General features: G+C 35.1%; 1 protein-coding gene across 5 annotated transcripts in view; it reads left to right on the top strand.

Moving 5' to 3' along the window:
• The window catches only part of PDSS2 (decaprenyl diphosphate synthase subunit 2), a 265,019-nt gene that overhangs the window by 138,072 nt on the left and 109,005 nt on the right, over positions 1 to 17,942 (top strand). For all 5 annotated transcript variants that reach the window (XR_009054310.1, XR_009054309.1, XM_057738874.1 and 2 more), the window contains exon 3: positions 8,132 to 8,330. Coding sequence is in view for 3 of the 5 variants with exons in the window: in XM_057738874.1 (XP_057594857.1) it covers positions 8,132 to 8,330 (199 nt within the window). In the remaining 2 variants the exon portion in view is untranslated. The remainder of the gene's footprint in view (positions 1 to 8,131; positions 8,331 to 17,942) is intronic.

Consider the following 17,942-nt stretch of genomic DNA (forward strand, 5'->3'; position numbering starts at 1 on the left):
TTACCCTGAATGAAGTGGGGAGCCATTGGAGGGTTTTCAGCAAAGGAACAAAGTGAGGGACCTCATGGTTTCTTCATCTTCCTGCTTGCCTCATTTCTAATCTTTTTCATTTTTGCAAAGCTAATGGACTAAAAATATTATCTCGTTATTATTATAATACTTCTTTTCCAAATTATTAGTTAAGTTAAGCTTCATTTTATATGGTTTTGGCCATTTGTGTTTTTTTCTGGAATTACTTCATCTCCTTTCCCATTTTGCTCTTGAACTATCTTTTTCTTATTAATTTCTTGTCCAGTTTGGACACACTCCACCCATATTTTGAATATAATCTTCTGTCTGTTGTATGTGTTGCAAATATGTTATTTCAAATATGTTGTTGCCTCAGCCTATATTTTATTATATAAACATTTTTGTATATTTTAACTACTCAATTTTATCCATTCTTTTCTTTTTTTTTAATACTGTAACTTTTTTAATTGACATATGACATATAACATTCTTTTCACTCTAGGTGTACAACATAAGGATCTGATATATGCATATATTGCAAATGATCACGAGTCTAGTTAACATCTATCACTACACAGTTACAAATTTTTTCTTGTGATGAGAACTTTTACCATTTCCTCTCTTAACAACTATCAAATATACAATACAGTCTTGCTAACTATAGTCGCCATGCTGTGTATTACATACCCAGGACTTACTTATCTGATAACTGGAAGTCTGTACCTTTTGACCCCCTTCGTCCATTTCACCCACTCCCTGTGTCTGGTAACCGCCAATATGTTCTCTGTATCTATAAGTCTTTATTTTCTTTATGACCTCATGACTTCCTATTTTATTTTGCTAGGCTTTCTCACCCCAAGGTGATAAGAATGTTCTCCTAAAGTTATAGTTTTGTTTTTCACATTTGTATATTTGATCCATCTAAATATATTTTTATCCATGGAGTTTGGTAGGGATATAACTTCATTATTTTTTCCCTTAATTGATAGCCAGTTGCCCCAACATTTTTTGTATGAATACTCCATCTTTTCCCTAACAATTTGAAATGTTATCTTTACCATAAATAATTAATTTTCCAAATATGTTTGGATCTCTTTATGGAGTTCATTCCACTAATCTATTAGTTCTCATGATATTCATGTTCTTTTAGAAATTGCAGTAGCTTCATAATAAGTTTGAAAATCTAGAATGACAGGTCTCTTCCAAAATTTTCTTTGTAATTTTCAAATTTAGTCTTCCCACATGAACATAAAAGTCAGTTTTCCAATGTAAAAATAAAAACAACCTTTTAGGGCTCAAATAAAATGATTTTAAATAAATGACTCTTGCCTACTATTTTAATACTTTCAGAAACACCCAGAATTTTGTACATGTTATGTTTTGGGCTTTAGAATCAAGGAGCCCTGGGCTTGAACTCCAGCTCTGCAGTTTACCAGCTACGTAGACTCGAGCAAGTTATTTAGCCTGCGCACCCAGCTTCCTTCTGTACAATAGAGATAATGCTTACCTCAGAAAGCTGCTGTGAGTTTTACATTGTTTTATTTATTAGTCTTTCAATTAACTTATGATTATGCTTGCAAAATTGTCTTATATAAAGTTGCTCAGCATTACAGTAACTAATTGGCTCAAAGTAATTACTTTAGTAAGTGGGAGCCATTTCCACTATTAGGCGTTTTAAAAAATAGGATATTTGAAGTATTTACAGATGAAATGACATGATATCTGATATTTGCTTCAAAATAATCTGGAAGGAGAATGAAAGGTGTAGCTAAAACAAGATTAGGGTCCACAGAGGTTCTTTATGCTGTATTTTCTACTTTTGTTATCTTTGAAATTTTCCAAAATAAAAAGTTTTTTCAAAAAAATGCATCTTTAAAAACTTTAAAATGATGAAGAGTAAACATTTGTTATTTCTAAGGGGAATATTTTGTATTTATTAAAAACCTCTCAAAAAGAAGGAAAGCAAGGAAGGAAGGAAGGAGGGAAGGAGGAAGAAAAAGGAAAAAATAGAATAGAGAAAATAGAAAGAAAAAAGAAAGAATAGAAAAAAAAAGAAAGAGAAAGACGACTCTGTTGTCTCTTATCTCGTGTGGTGAAACACTATTGACCCTTCTGTTATTTTAACACCACCTTAAATGTGTAAAAGATTTTAAGAGATTTCAAGTTAATATTAGGAACAATTTCTGATAATTAAAACTATTCATCAACAGAACTGGCTCCTGTGTAATTTGTTATTACTCATCCCTGGAAGGGGCTAATTGAGCTTAATTGACCTTTGGGGTCACTTCCAACTCTGATTCTGTAAATCTGATTTTTTAGTTTATATCATTCTTTTTTGAAACAGAGTAATAGCTGCCCCCTCTACCTTTATAAAATTGATTGGTAAGCAAAGAGCTATTCATTTAACAAATATTTATAGGCAGCCTAGGGAAATAGGATAGTATCATTTACAGTGTTGTGAGGAAGAGGGGTGGCAGGAAGGAAGATGGCTAAAGAAATAATTATAACATAGTGTCAATACAGCAAATGACTGTTCCAAGGCTTTCAAGTGCAGAAGGAATTAACTTTTGAAAAGTGAGGGAAGACTTCACAGCAGTGACACATGGGCTGATACTTAAACAAAAATTTATTTATCATTCACCCTATAGCAGCAAAAGTGTGGCACATCTATACCGTGGACCTCTGAAGAGATGTTAAATAGAACAAGGAGGTTCTTTATTTGTAGATAATGTGGAACTATCTCCAAGAGATAATATTAGGTGAATATGCAGAAATATGAATGTAAACTGTCTTTACCATTTTTGTGGTATAGTTTTTACTGACCATATCTTTTAGGAATTTGTTTGACTCCAACAAACGGTAGTGTAAAGGAATGCAGTGTTTATTTATCTCAGATAACAAGTAGTCTAGAGATGGGCACATCAGAGCTGGTGCTGCCCTAAGAAGTCATCAGGGGTCCAGGCTTCTCATTTCTTCCTGCTCTACCATCCTTAGGTTGGGGGCCCTCTTAGGATCCTTAAAGTTTCTGTTGTGCCCTCAGGCACCTGGGCCATATTCCAAACGGGAGGAAGCTCAAAATACCAAAGGTGCATGCCATCTGAATCTGTCCCCTTATATCAAGAACTCAGTAGATTTCTCAGAAACTCCACCTAGTGGACTTCTACTTACATTACTGGCAAAACTGTGATATAGGATCACCTCTAGCCTCAAGGGATTTTGAGGAGGTGAGTATTTTTAAATGAGTACATTGTGTCTCCAAATATAACCACAGGTATGTTAGTAGTTAGGAAGGAGAGAGTGAATAGGTAATTAGCAATGTCTGCCATCTTATTGCTAAAGCTTAGGATGCTAAAAAATTTGGAAAAGGTTGGAAGAATATGGATCAAAGCAGATTAAGTTGTTTAACATATAATTGAAAGAAAGTAATTTGGTGAAAAGTCTTGTAAAAACATCAGTTAATCCTCGGGGTTATATTCAATGTGGTAATTACTTCCTTACTCTGATTACTTAACATAAGCAAGTACTCATTTGTGACTCTTTTCCAATCAAGATTTAGCATGAAAAATAGCCAAGAGTACTAAAATACATGTACATAAGATTGCATGAAGACCTTTATATAAGATAATTTTTAAAATCCAGTACACTGAAAGTTTAGTAGATTGTTTTGGGTGGCTAAAATAGGAATCAAGATAATGAAAAGGAAAAGTTCCCAGATTCTTTCATACTGTCACTGCTTCTCTGCTGTATACTAAATTAACTCTTGTATAATGTGGCCTGAAGTCGTTTATCTAATGATAAAATCTTAGAAGTTGAGAACACAGTACTAGATAGTGGAATTGCAGGACAGATTTCAGGATGACCAATCAGTTCATTTTTATTTCTTATAGAAAAGTAGGTATCAATAATAGCAATAATTTTGTCTCTTTTTAACTATTAACTACTAGTCTAAGTAATTTTTAAAATCTCCGAACCTTAGAATTTTAGATCTGAATCTTAAATTTTAGGACTGAAATCTCTGAATCTTAGAACTGGAAGAGATTTTTCTCCAGTTCCCCTCCTTTCAGTGATGAGAAGACCAAGGGCCTGAGAGTTTAAGGGATTTGCCCGCAAACTGCCTATTATAGGCAGAGGTAGAACTGTTAACCCAGCTTCCTGACTGAACTAAATCACTTGATTTGGTTCTAACCAAATGATTTGGAAGCAACTTTATTACTTTCCCCAGCTACTATGAACAAGAAGAGTCAAGTCTAGTCATAATATACTTTCTCCTAGAAAAATTTTCTTCTTAGAAAAAAAAAAAAGGAGAAAAATTCTCTTCTGTAGTGCTTAGAACTGAGGATGAAAATTGGACAAGTTTGTGGTGGGCATATACCATTCTTGGTAACATTGGTAACTTTGCACCCCCCATTTACTATTTATTAGGTAAACATTTTAAATTAGCATTGGTCACTATGACAAGGGGGCTCTGAGTTCCTGCTTTGTCCTTTATCAACTGAATGTTCCGGCCAGGTATTTAACCTCCCCAGACCTGCTGTAATTAGAATCACAAGTAGATAATATAAGTGAAAGTTCTTTGTAACTGGTGGGTGCTGTACAAATTATGGTTTTTCACTTTTATTATTACCATTGTTTTTGTTGTTTCTGGCCATGTGGCATTTAAAGATTGCCATTTGTGTAATGAATGCAGTTTTATGATTATAGATGTCTGTATTAAAAGCTCCCAATCATTCATTTTCATCCTTAGGGTAATTCAAAACACCTACAACCTCTGCTTGCCTGGTTATTACTTTCTTTCATAAGCTGAACTGCATGAGAGACTTATGCAGTGCTTAACCTTTCTTGAGTTTTCAACTTGCTCATAATCTCATTGTGCAATTTTTGTGAAACGTAACAGTGAATGTTTTTGTAAACTAGAATACATTTGCAGGGTATTAATAAAATACATTTTTATTCCTTTCTTTTAGTCACTCTTTTTAAAAGACAGTTTTAAATGTTAGCTCCCTTTTTAAAAATGTTTTCTGCTAACTTCTCAGTAGTCTTATAAGCCTCCATCCTTGGTGATTTTCTCAGGGACGTAGTGAGATTTTCATCTAAATCATGAATTTACTGTCTTCAGAAGCTGTTTAACTCACTGGTTCATCTTCTCTTACCCCTCCAATTTGTAGTCAAGTATAGTATGTACACTGGGTCATTTTTACATACTTTTCTTCTTTTTTAGCAAAGGGAGTAAATTAGAAATGTGATTTTTCTTTTGTAGATCCCAAGTTGTTTGGTTCCTTTACCTGATTGTGTTTTTATATAATTACTGTACTATAGTTGTTAAACTAGTACTACTTTTTTTCGAGAGAAGAGTCTCTTATATTTGTTATTTGATTGTTTTATATTTATTCATCTCCTTGTCTAAGGCTGTTATTCTAGGTCAGATGCTTAAATTTGACCTTTAGGTCAAACCCTTTTGTTACATTTCCCTTGGTCCTGTGTTATAGCTTGCTCCACTGATCTACCTTCACTACCTACTTTTTAAGATTTTATTTAGATACATTTTCTATCTTTCAAGGTACCACAGGCAAAAGTTTTGCAAGCTGTTTCACTACCTTGTAACACCATATGTCCTTGCTCAGTCTTCCAATAACAGTTTCCTCCCTGCCTTTCCAGTTTGTGCTAAGAGTTTGCTATTTCTTCAGCCTTTACCTCTAGCCCCAAAAGTTCAGGATCAAAACTATTGACACGTATTTTAGGCTTTTGTTACAACAGCACCCACTCCTAGATACACCAGTTTCTGTATCAGATGGCTGTTGCTGCATAGCAAACTACCCTAAGATTTAATAACTTGAAACAACCATTTTATTTCTTACCATTCTGGGGTCACTTATGTGACTGCATTGGACAAGCCTTAATGCGTGAACACTTTCGGGCATTGCTTATGTCACGTGTGCTAATATCTTTTTGGCCAAAGTAAGTCATATGGAGAAGCCCAAAGTTAGGGTGGAGGGACTACACAGGGGCATGGAAGTGAAGAGGCTTGATTCACATGGGGCCGTTTGTAACAGATTCCAGTGGATTTCCAGCTCTGTGTTACTGTATGCCTTGGTGCAAGTCATTAAACTAGGTGCAACAATTTTCTCGCCTATAAAAAGAGATTAGTAATACCTATCATAGGGTGGTTATGAGGTTTAAATTTTTAAATAATTGTTGATTTTTTTATGATTCTAAAAGTAATACTTTTGTCATTGTCGAAAATGTACAAACTACAGAAAAGTATAAAAAAGAAAACAAACATCTCTTGAAATCCCATCTGATACAGTACTATACTATAAGCTCCTCAAGGACCTTCTCTATTTTAATTACTACTGTAAGTGTATATCTTAGTTCTTATTCTGAAAAACAAGGTCCTTGAAAAAAGAGAAACATTCTATTCTTTGCATTTAGGATTAAAAGAGATAATGTGTAAAAGTGCTTAGCCTAATGTCGGCACGAATTATATTCCCACTTAAATTGGAGTTTTATTAGATACTAGTAAGAGTTCTCAGAAATCCTAAAGTTATACTGAGAACAGAGTATCTAAATGGAACTGTGGAGGGTGGCCCTTACTGGGCAGCTTCTCTCTGGGGAATCCTGGTGACTCATGGGATAGAGAGTGGGGAATGGTAGAAAGAAGGAAGGTGTCAGGATCTGCTTATAGATCCCAAATTATTGAGTGGAAAGGCCTCTAATAAAAACTTCGTTTGTCTCTTTGCAAGGGTACTTGATACAAAGTTATACCAAACCCTTAGCTACAGTTGCCACAGTTCTGTCTTCAGCTTCATGATGTTTCGCTGCATTTGAAGCATTCACCTAACAATGGCAAGGCAGAGACATCAGAAATGTACGCCTGATGTGCACAACAGATATAGTAATACTGGTGGGACCACATTTTGTTGCTAATGGGTGTATGCAGCAACACAGATTACAATACTGCGGGACCTGTCCCTTGTTGGCAGTCACCCCGGAAGAATGGAGAGATCAGTAATTATCCAGCTGGTATAATACTGAATTGCTTCAAAACCAACTCATAATTGATGCCAAACAAAAGCACTGTGTACCCATTAAAATATGGCACGACCGAAGAAATAAAGTACATTTGAAATCTTCAAAAAAAATCCACAAAGGGAGGCCCAAGAGGGAGGGGATATGGGGATATATGTGTAAATATAGCCAATTCACTTTGTTGTGTGCGGAAACTGCACAACATTGTAAAACAATTATACTCCAATAAAGACCTGAGAGAAAAAAAGAAAAAAAACCCATGATACTTCAGAATGCTGAGTGAAATAAGTCAGAGAAAGACAAATAACATATGATTTCACTTATATGTGGAATATAAAAAACAAAACAAAACCAAAAACTGAACTCATAGATACAGAGAGCAGATTGGTAGTTGCCAGAGGTTGGGGGGGGGACAGGCAACAAAATGGATGAAGGTGGTCAAAAGGTACAAAGTTCTAGTTGTTTTTAAAACAAACAAAAAAAGCCGTGAAGATATAATGTACTGGGGATACAATGCATAAATGGTGGCTGTGGTTAATAATACTGTATTGTTTATTTGACAGTTGCTAAGAGAGTAGGTCTTAAAAGTTCTCATCACAAGAAAAAAAAAAAGTCTGTGACTATGTGTGGTGACAGATATTAACTAGACTTACTGTGGTTCATTTCACAATACATCCTCCGTTGGTATCCTCGGGGGATTGGCTCCAGGCCCCACTTCATATACCAAAATCTGCGGATGCCCAAAGCCCATAGTCAGTCCTCCGATTCTGTGGTTCCACATCTGCAGATACAACCAACCTCGGGTTGTGTAATACCTAAGTATTTATTGAAAAAATCCTCATGTAAATGGACTCACACTGTTCACTCCCATGTTCAAGGGTCAGCTGTATGTAAAAACGTCATTATGTTGTACACCTGAAACTAATATAATGTTATATGTCAATTATATCTCAATAGAGAAAACTTCATTAAAAAGGAATAATCTAAAAAAAGAGACCCTAATCTATGAAATATTTTGTTGTTGAAAACTGAAGTCTGACATTAGTGATAAGATGGTATTCTTTACACTCAGACAAGTCTTACCTTTATGTTTTAGTCAAAGAAGTTTGGCAGAGATCACAGAACTTATCCATACTGCTCTCCTTGTACATCGTGGGATAGTAAATTTAAATGAATTGCAATCTTCTGATGGGGCACTGAAAGACATGCAATTTGGAAATAAAATAGCTATCCTGAGTGGAGACTTTCTTCTAGCAAATGCCTGCAATGGACTGGCTCTGCTGCAGAACACCAAGGTAAAACTGGGCAGGGTCTGCTTATATCTGGGTGGCCTTTAGGTGGCTCTTGGTTGACTGCAGGAGCCACAGATGTCTGGACACCCTGCTGCCCCAACTTCCCACACATAGATGCTCAGTAAAATTGTTATGATGATGATGGCCGTGTCAACACCGCTTAAAACTTGCAAATGCTAGGAAAGAGTTTTGAAATTAATTTCTATCTTTTTTCTAATTACAGATAGAATTATTTGTTAATTATAGGGTAATGTTAAATATTCACTATAAAGAAGATATAAATAAATATTACCTATCATCTCACTGCCCAGAGGTAATCACTGTTGGTTAATATTTTCATGTATTTCCTTTGAGTCTTTTTTGTTTGTTTATTCATACCTTTATATATATGGATTTTGGGGTAACATAAGTGAGAACTTACATGTGCAAGCTTTTTTAAATCCTGCCTATTTTCTCCCATTGCATATATGATGTGGGCATTTTCCCATGTTATTAACATTTTTCATAAACTTTCTAATGGTTGCACGATATTCAATTATTTAGATGTAATATTGTCTGTTTAACAAGTTCCTTATTTTTGGACACTTAGGTTGCTTCTGATTTTTTACTATCATGAATAGATTTGCAGTAAACATCTTTACACATCAATTTTTCCCCATTCTAGATTATTTCTTTAAGATAAACACCTGGAAGTGGTTCAAAGGGTTTAAACATTTTTAGTATTCTTGATACATATTACCAAGCTGCTTTCTAGAAAGAATGTATAGGTAGTCCTTATTTATCAGTCAGGATTAGATGTGACTATAAAATAACAGTGACCAAAACAAGATAAGAATTTATTTTTCTCATTTTTTACATACTTTTATGTAGGAGTAGGTAGTCCAAGGTTGGTATGGTGATTCTAAAGTCAGGAGCCCAGGCTTTTTCTGTCTCACTGCTCTGCCATTCCTGTCGTACCACTTTGTGGCCCAAGATAGTTGCCATCATGTCTTCACTCCAGTCAATAGGAAGGAAAGAGGAGGAAGGGCAAAGAAGAGTAGATCTCCTTCATTGAAGGTCCAGTAAATGTACATCCTAGACACTATGCACTGTCTCAGTGTAAGTCTGCTGTCCCAGAATCCCATCTGACCTAGCATTTGTCCTGGATTTTTTAACAGAGGGTGATTACTAATAATTACATTAGAACAAGCCAGCATGGGTTTGATAGATCTCTGCTTTCTACTCCCAGCCTCTGCCTCAATTTTTTGTCTAACATAGGCCAGTAATATGTGAGACCCACGTACAGTAGAGGGAGTTCTCATGTTAAGGTATTATTAAATCTGAAAGACAACCAGCAATAACGCCTCTCTTTTCCCAGTGTTTTCAGATACCTCCCAATCAAGGACAGGATGCAGGGCAATTGTTAATATAACAAAGTACACTAAATGTCTAGAGACAGTTAATTCCTTCCTGTCTCAGGTGGTAGAAGTATTTGACACTGCTGCCCCAGCTGGCCACTTGGTATATCACCCAATTGTATGACCCATGTCTGGCCTTCAAGAGTCAGAAAACTACCAGGTACCAGTCCAAAAGCTCAGTGAGAAATATAGTAAGTTAGAGGTCCATTGTCTATAAGTATATATTTTATGTTTAAAAAGTAATGGAGGGCTTCCTAGGTGGCGCAGTGGTTGAGAATCCGCCTGCCGATGCAGGGAACACGGGTTCGATCCCTGCTCCAGGAAGATCCCACATGCCACAGAGCAGCTAAGCCTGTGCGCCACAACTACTGAGCCTATGTGCTTAAAAAAAAAAAAAGGAAAAAAAAAAGTAATGGAGCAATATAGTCCAATAAAGAGATTAAAAAAGAAGAAGAAAAAAAAAGTACTGAATTTTTGTTTCTCGAAAAAGTTGATAAGAAATATGGGGACTTCCTTGGTGGCGCAGTGGTTAAGAATCTGCCTGCCAATGTAGGGGACACAAGTTCAAGCACTGGTCCAGGAAGATCCCACATGCCTCGAAGCAACTAAACCCATGCGCCACAACTACTGAGCCCACGTGCTGCAAGTACTGAAGCCTGCTCCGCAACAAGAGAAGTCACTGCAGTGAGAAGCCCGCACACCACAACAGAGAGTAGTCCCCACTCGCCGCTACTAGAGAAAGCCCACAGGCAGCAAGGAGGACCCAACGCAGTTAAAATAAACAAACAAATAAATAAACTTATTTAAAAAAAAAAAAGAAAAATGTGTAACTTGCGTAAAGTGTTTGTTGACGTTTACTCTCCACTATGGAGACCATACTGGTATCACTGACCCCATGAAACAAGAAGAGTCAAATCTATGGAAAAATTGCCAGGATCTAGTTCCAAAAGTAGTAGTTACTTTAGGGAGACTTTCTAAAGTAACACATGTAGCTGAAGAAAGTATATGTACATAAAACTCTGTAAAGCCTAACGTTTGTTTAGATAAATAACTATTCTTCTAAATTAATTTCACTCACTTCCACTACAAGCAATAGCTTTGTTTGTTGGCTCCAGTGATGGAAGAACTTTGCAAACAATTAAGTAATTCCAGCTTCAGTTGAGTGTCATCAGGTACTTCAAGTAATTATATCATTTTAATTAATTTTAAAAATGTTTTTTTTTTCATCCATTCATGGAATCAAGGTAAAGCTTTTGGAAGTATATTCTATCAAAGGTAAAGCCATTTTGAGTGAGATTGGAAATTCAGTTTAAAAGTTGAACATGAAAGATAAAATTATTAGTTTATAATAATAATGCAAATACAAGTTTAGGTGAAACATATACAGTGTTGTGATAAAAATGACCATGTTACTACATTGAGAAACCTATGGAGTAATTGGAACTGGTTGAGGCATACCCAGAATTCATAATTGCATTGAAACAAGCATCAACATCCTACTAATTAAAATAGAAGCTCTTGTTACAAAAATTTACTAATATCTTTATAGTCAGAGTCTCTGGAGTACAAGATTTGAGGGATGTAGCAGATGCTGAGTACACAACTATGCTTCAGCACCACAGTATGTGCCTTCTCTCTTTGTTGCCTGTTTTCAGTCAGATTTTATAAATCTTTATGCCCAACAATGGCTTTGAACTTTGTTATAAATGGGTCATCAAAGTTTTGGTGACATTTTGTTCAAAATCAGTTGGAAATCTGAAATCAAGTGTTCAACAAATGAAACTCCCAGTGAAGCTTTCATAGAATTGCAGTTAATGAAAACAAGGCTTCCATTGGAATTTTTCCCTACAGAAGGAAAGAAGGAATTGAACAAAATAAATGGTAAGAACTCAAATGCTCTATAAGATTAAAATTTGCAATTCTGTATTTGTGATTTGGAATATCTCACCTTGCAGAAAGAATCTTTTGGTGGTACTCCTATTGAATAAATTGCACACATACATGAATGAAATGAAATTGGGAAGGTCTAGATTTTATAGCATCTAATTTTGGTAAAACATTCAAAGGAATCACAGAGTCAATTTATTTGGCAAGTTTTGTTTTATAAAAATATTTGTGAAACAGAGGTACTCTGAAAGAAGCAAAAAGACAATACCTTGAAAATATTTGGGGTAGAATAGTTACACTTTTCAATATGAAAAAAAAAATAGAATTGAGTATCACTTCCATTTAGCAAGTTTGCTCTGAGCTTACCAAGTAACTCAGAACCTGTAGAAAGAGTCTTTCTCAATTAAAAATATTATAGTCTACCAATAAGAATTGATTAAAAAGTCAATGATTTATGGGACTTCCTAGGTGGCACAGTGGTTAAGAATCTGCCTGCCAATGCAGGGGTCACAGGTTCAATCCCTGCTCCAGGAAGATTCCACATGCCTCGGAGCAACTAAGTCCGTGCACCACAACTATTGAGCCTGCACTCTAGAGCCCGTGAGCCACAACTGTTGAGCCCATGTGCCACAACTACTGAAGCCCACCTGCCTAGAGCTTGTGCTCCACAACAAGCGAAGCCACGGCAATGAGGAGCCCTCGCACCACAATGAAGAGTAGCCCCCGCTCTCCACAACTAGAGAAGGCTCAAGTGCAGCAATGAAGGCTCAATACAGCCAATAAATAAACAAAAATATGTTTAAAAAAAATCAATGATTTCAAGTTCATTACAAAATGCAGCTGTGAAGAATATTGCTGGCAGTTTTATTTTTAAACGTAATATTTTTAAAAACACATCCTTCAGAAGAATGCCAGTGACAAAATATTAGAGAGAGACATAGCTAAGAAACAAAGTATGAATATGTACCAAGAATAATTAATCTACTGACTATTTTTTAATATTCATAATCAATATAAAGAATTTCTTTTTATCTTATTTTAATGTACATGGATATATGTTATTTTTATTTCTTTTGAAATTTTATTTTTGAAAATAGTTTTTAAATAGAACTAAAGTCCCCCAATATAATAAAATTGTTAGTTAATAAATACCAGTTTCAAAAAAGTACAAAATTTTAATTATTTAAGCACTCCCTTTTACTCTTACATGGCCCAGTTTGGATAATAATTGTATAGTGTCACTACTTTAAGGACATTTCTCAGAAGTTATTTGAAATCCTTCTGCTTACATCCTATTGGCTAGAATTTAATGATATGGTCACACCACCTATCTGTCAGGGAGACTAAGAAATGTAAACTTTATTGTGGATTGCCATGTGCCCAGCCAAAAATCTGGAAGATGCAGAGAATAAATACTGGGAGACGTAGCATTCTGCCATACCTTCCCATCACACTTTTGGCTAGCACGTATTTTCATAAGACAGACCTGCTGGTTTTAGGGAGAAAACAGTACGTTACCTTTAATTTATAGTTTATTTTCATCTGAAAAAGAAGCTAAAGAAAGAAATGAATTGGCCATATAAAGTGGAATAATAAATAATCTCAGTTTACTTGGGAGCCACTCTCAGTGCATTGTCCAGCTTCCCTCTTCAGCATACCTACTATGGTCTGCGTTGAACCTTGGGTCTTGGAGAAGGAGGAAGCCTCAGAAAGTGCAGGTCTGGTATGGTTCCTGGGTGCCTTGAGCTGCATATAACTAGCCACACACATTGGCCACTCATGGTTTAGACCCACATACCTGAGAGGAAGAGATGTTATGGACATACCAGGTCCACATTTCAGTAATTAGCCCTCAGCCTGGCCCCTACCATTAAAACAAAACAAAACCAAAAACTTATTGCCCGTAGACAAATTTATATCTGTTTACTCTGATCATCAGTTTTAACTCACTTTAAGCTATTTCGATGAAATCTTATATAAGGTTAAGATGGTGGTATTAAGTACAAATATTATTAACATGCTATAATGATGCAAACAAATACTCATTTACTTTAACCACTTCACTTTGTGTGGGGAATAATATTTAATATATTCCTTTTTCTTAGCTAGCTTGTATCATTCACACGTTCTTTTTTTCAGTGTGGTTCAAGTTCAGAGAAAACGGAGGCTTTGTTCCCATCAAAATCAAATCAGATTCACAGTCTGTGAAATCCACTCTTGGTGTTTTGCATTCAGAAGCATCACTATAAATGTTCCAGAGTCTAAGACCTCCACCATCTGCTCCATTAGGCACTGGATTTCAGTAGCACTACTTGATTTACCCAAAAAAAAAAAAAAAAAAAAAAAGGCTTAGCATATCCAAGCAACAGTTCAGCCTGAAGCTTCTCCTTGAAATAAGAATGATCAGGCATGCCCTTCCCCTCCAGTGAGTCCTGTACCTTCACGGTCTCTGCACAGGTTTGCACCTTTAGATTTGCTTTTTATCAACCTTTGGTGAGGAATTTTTTTCCTTTTTAAGCCATGGTATTTTTTTTTCTGAATTTGATATTTGTGTGTTAAATTGAAGGCTTTATTCTATGCATCCCCCTGTTCACGCAAAACATGGATCTTTTGCACATTGTTCTTCAAAGGGTCATTGAAGGCTCTACAAGGTCAAATTCAGAAGATGCTTCACTGGCTCACTTCTTGTGAAAGACCTTGAGTACCATGTCCATAATTGATCTTCTACAAATCTAAGCTTTTTGTAGCCCTATTTTAATCATAACAGATGATTTCCAAATAATGTGAACAGTACTTTAAGCTGAGTAGATTGCTAGGGATAACTAAAGTGCTTTATCAAAGAATTTCAAGAATTTCTTTCATAAACCAAATCTCCCATATTCAGAACCAATTCCTTTCATTTAAATACATGGCAATATTCCCCTTAGAATATATTGTTAAGGAAAGTAAAGTTTTATCTCAGAAGAGGACTAATTTTATTAAATAAGTTTCAAGAAGCTTAAGTTAAGTATAATACTAACTATTAAAAGGGGTTTTCGAAGGGAAAAAGAGATGGTGATAAGTTCTCTACATATGGTTAATGTCTTGGTAAAGTTAGATTTCTATTTAATAATGTTTTAATTTTCTTTTATAAGAAAGAAAAATTGTCGGCAATAGCAACATAGAGACCACAGCAATAAGGAAGCAGGCAGAACATAACGCAGAATTGCTGTATATAATATTTTGTTTCTTCACAGTAACAGCCTGCTTTTTCTTTGAGGGTGTATATTTAACTTGGTAATTAAAGTTAGCATATTTGTAGCAACTTTAATTTTTTATGACTTACTCATTCTATCAATTTCCCATTTTCTTTTGCTACTGAATTCTTGTCTGGATTTCTATATTATGTGTTTATCACTGTACTTCTCCTGGGGCAGACATTAGATAAAGTGTTCTGCAGTCATATGAAATTCAGAGCTGTTTTATAATTGCCAAGGGTAAAATTAGCAAAGTCAATTATTCTCCCTTTGGCTTTTCCCTGAAGATATTAGGGGTCTTCAAGGTAATTGCCTTAGGTAACACTTAGATTTTTAAATATCTCTAAGTATAGAAATTGGTATATTAATCCTCTGATAATTGTCTTCTTACTGTTATAGCTATAGTCACATAAGTGTGAATTAACAAGATTTTGAATTCAGTAGTGAGTTTAAAAATTAATGCTTGAGTTTTCATTCATTTTCAATTATGGAACCTAAGGGCAACTTTTTATTTTAGCACTTCCCTGCATAAAGACCCTAACTAAGAGATCTCAGAATGCCTCTTTTTAAGCTGTAAATTCCCTGACTCCATTGAAATAAATTGCTCTATATTGTGTTCATGTAGAACATCACTGAATGCTGAAATGATGGGGTCATGCCAGCATCTAAAATTTTAGTGTTTACGCATCAAGCTATCAATGAGACATGCTGAATAATTGGGGGAAAATCATGACATGGAAAAGCACTATAATTTAGAAATCTGGCTGACCATCACAGCTTTTCCCTGGTCCCTGTGTTTATTTGTAGACTGGATTTGTATTTTAGAATTAAGCCACAGTGTAAGTAGGACTGTGCACATTACAGCTTGTCATCTTTTTTTTTTTAAGTGTTTTATTTTATATGTACAGTGATAACCCTACTATTTAAAGAATTTGATTCACCATTTTTTTTTTAATCTTTTTAGTGATTTTCATTTAATGGCCCTATCACTATACATCTGTGAGTTAGCCTGGGCCTTGTCTAAACACTCCAGAACATTGTCATGATGTCACTCCTGGGGGCCGTTCTATTAAGCATTAGTGATTTATATTTCTAAATAACCAGTGGCACAGATGTACTCCTTACATAGCTGATGTATTTCCTTATGTTAACTTGGTTTTCCTAAAGGCATAAATATGTTGTTTACAAGGAAGAATTTTGTTTGTATAAATATGCTCAATTTATGCATATAAATCTCCTTTTATACCATCTATATATTTTAATAAAGCAGATGCTATTGGTTATTTATGTTTTTCTTATCTGTTATATTAGTTTTACTTTCAAATTCACGTTGAAAAGTGAAACCTAAAAAATGCTATGTCAAATGAAATTTAAGTTTTTCTCTGTCATATTCATTCAAAATAGGCATTATTGTGACCTTGTGTGTACAGTCTTATCAGTATTTACTTGTGGAAATTATTAATTACTTTCATCCTCTTTAGTTGGACACCCAGGATTAATGTCTTTTCTTCATATAACCCACTCAAGTGTAGATTTTTATGACTAGAGTAAATACATGCAGTACGTAAGTGGGGTGTCATATGTTGTAATGATAATGGAAACTATCCACATATCAGAGAAGTCAAAATGCTATTATAAAATTACAATTTCAAAATCCCCAAAATAATTTTTCCAGGTTTTTTGCTTATCATATGCTAACATGGCCACATATTAAACAGAAACTATATTTATAGTCTGAGTTGGCTTCCTTGTATTTAGAGTAAAAGTGATAAATGTTTGAGATACGTACTAGAAATAAGAAGACAAAATATTATGTTCTTTAAAAAATTTATTATCTCATTGAAACCTTGAGCTTTACCCTTTTGGTGCCATAGAACAATGGAGTGAGGTATCTTTTTGGCATAGGAAGGTCAAATGCCATCATGCCAAATGAACACTTCTTTTAGTGTCTTTGTCAAACCAGAAACCTGAAGACAAGAGAAAAGAGCAAAAGAAGCATTTCTTCCATATGCCTAGTATTTAAAGAAACCCAATTTTTAAAAAGTCTGTGTTCTACAAAAATACACTCTCTGAAATGGATAGAGTTGAACCCCACACCATGGTTGGCCATGAAAGGTAGAAATATACTGGTTATGGCAATCTTATTGTACACTTCGGCAACCTCAGTTTTTGTAAATCCCTTTTTTCACTTTCTAGAAGTAAAATTAATTAAACCAGCTTTTTCCCCTCCAACTTCACTGACATAAATTGCTATTTCTCCAAAGCCACAGAGAGAGAAAAAATGTATTTTCCAGCTTTAGTTATCCAGTACTCTTCTCTTGCCTTTCTAATGATTTTACTCGAGGAATTTCCCGAGTTTGGAGTTTACAAAGTACTGGACAGATGAACAGCTGATTCCTTCCTTTTCTTCCTCAGCCACTTGACCCAGTCTCTTCTCCATCCATCCTTTCTTCACCCAATAGACTTGTACACAGTGCCCCTTTTTTTGTCTCGTACTGTTCACAACTCAGTTAACTCACCTTAGGAAGTCACCAAAATTATACACTTCGTCAACTGTTTTCCTCCAGTTTTGCATTCTTTTACCTGTTATTTCAGAAAAATTGCCATCTACCTTTTTGCCTTCTCTTTGCTTTTTTCAAGAGGAAAAGTAAACCAAGAAACTTTACTTGGAGTTGAAGAACACAGAGTAAAGCTTAGTATACTCTTGTGTTAAGAAAAAGGGAAATTATAATTAGAAGTGAAATAGACATAGGAAAGAACTAGTGTCTCTACCTTCATCCTTTTGTTAAGCCAGATTTCCCTGTAACCGTCAACATTTAAAGATCATTTTAAAATACTTCCTATTTAGTTTTGTTTTCCTATTTTGTTTAGTTGCAAATATTGTAAGATTTTGGTTTTCTATCCTATTTTTAATTACAGGTATGTGGTATTTCTGATAGTGTGAGCTAACTAAGCTTTTGTGGGCTGCCCTGGGAATCTAGTCATCCTTTATAGCCTTATATTTTAGGAAAATGTAGTATGAGCTCCAAAAAATTTACTTATGGATGAAATTCTGAAATGCAGTGCGTTTGTAATCTGGTGCCTGCTGTATTAAA

This window comes from Hippopotamus amphibius, chromosome 6 (assembly GCF_030028045.1).
Source record: "Hippopotamus amphibius kiboko isolate mHipAmp2 chromosome 6, mHipAmp2.hap2, whole genome shotgun sequence".
In the NCBI taxonomy this organism is placed as follows: domain Eukaryota; kingdom Metazoa; phylum Chordata; class Mammalia; order Artiodactyla; family Hippopotamidae; genus Hippopotamus; species Hippopotamus amphibius.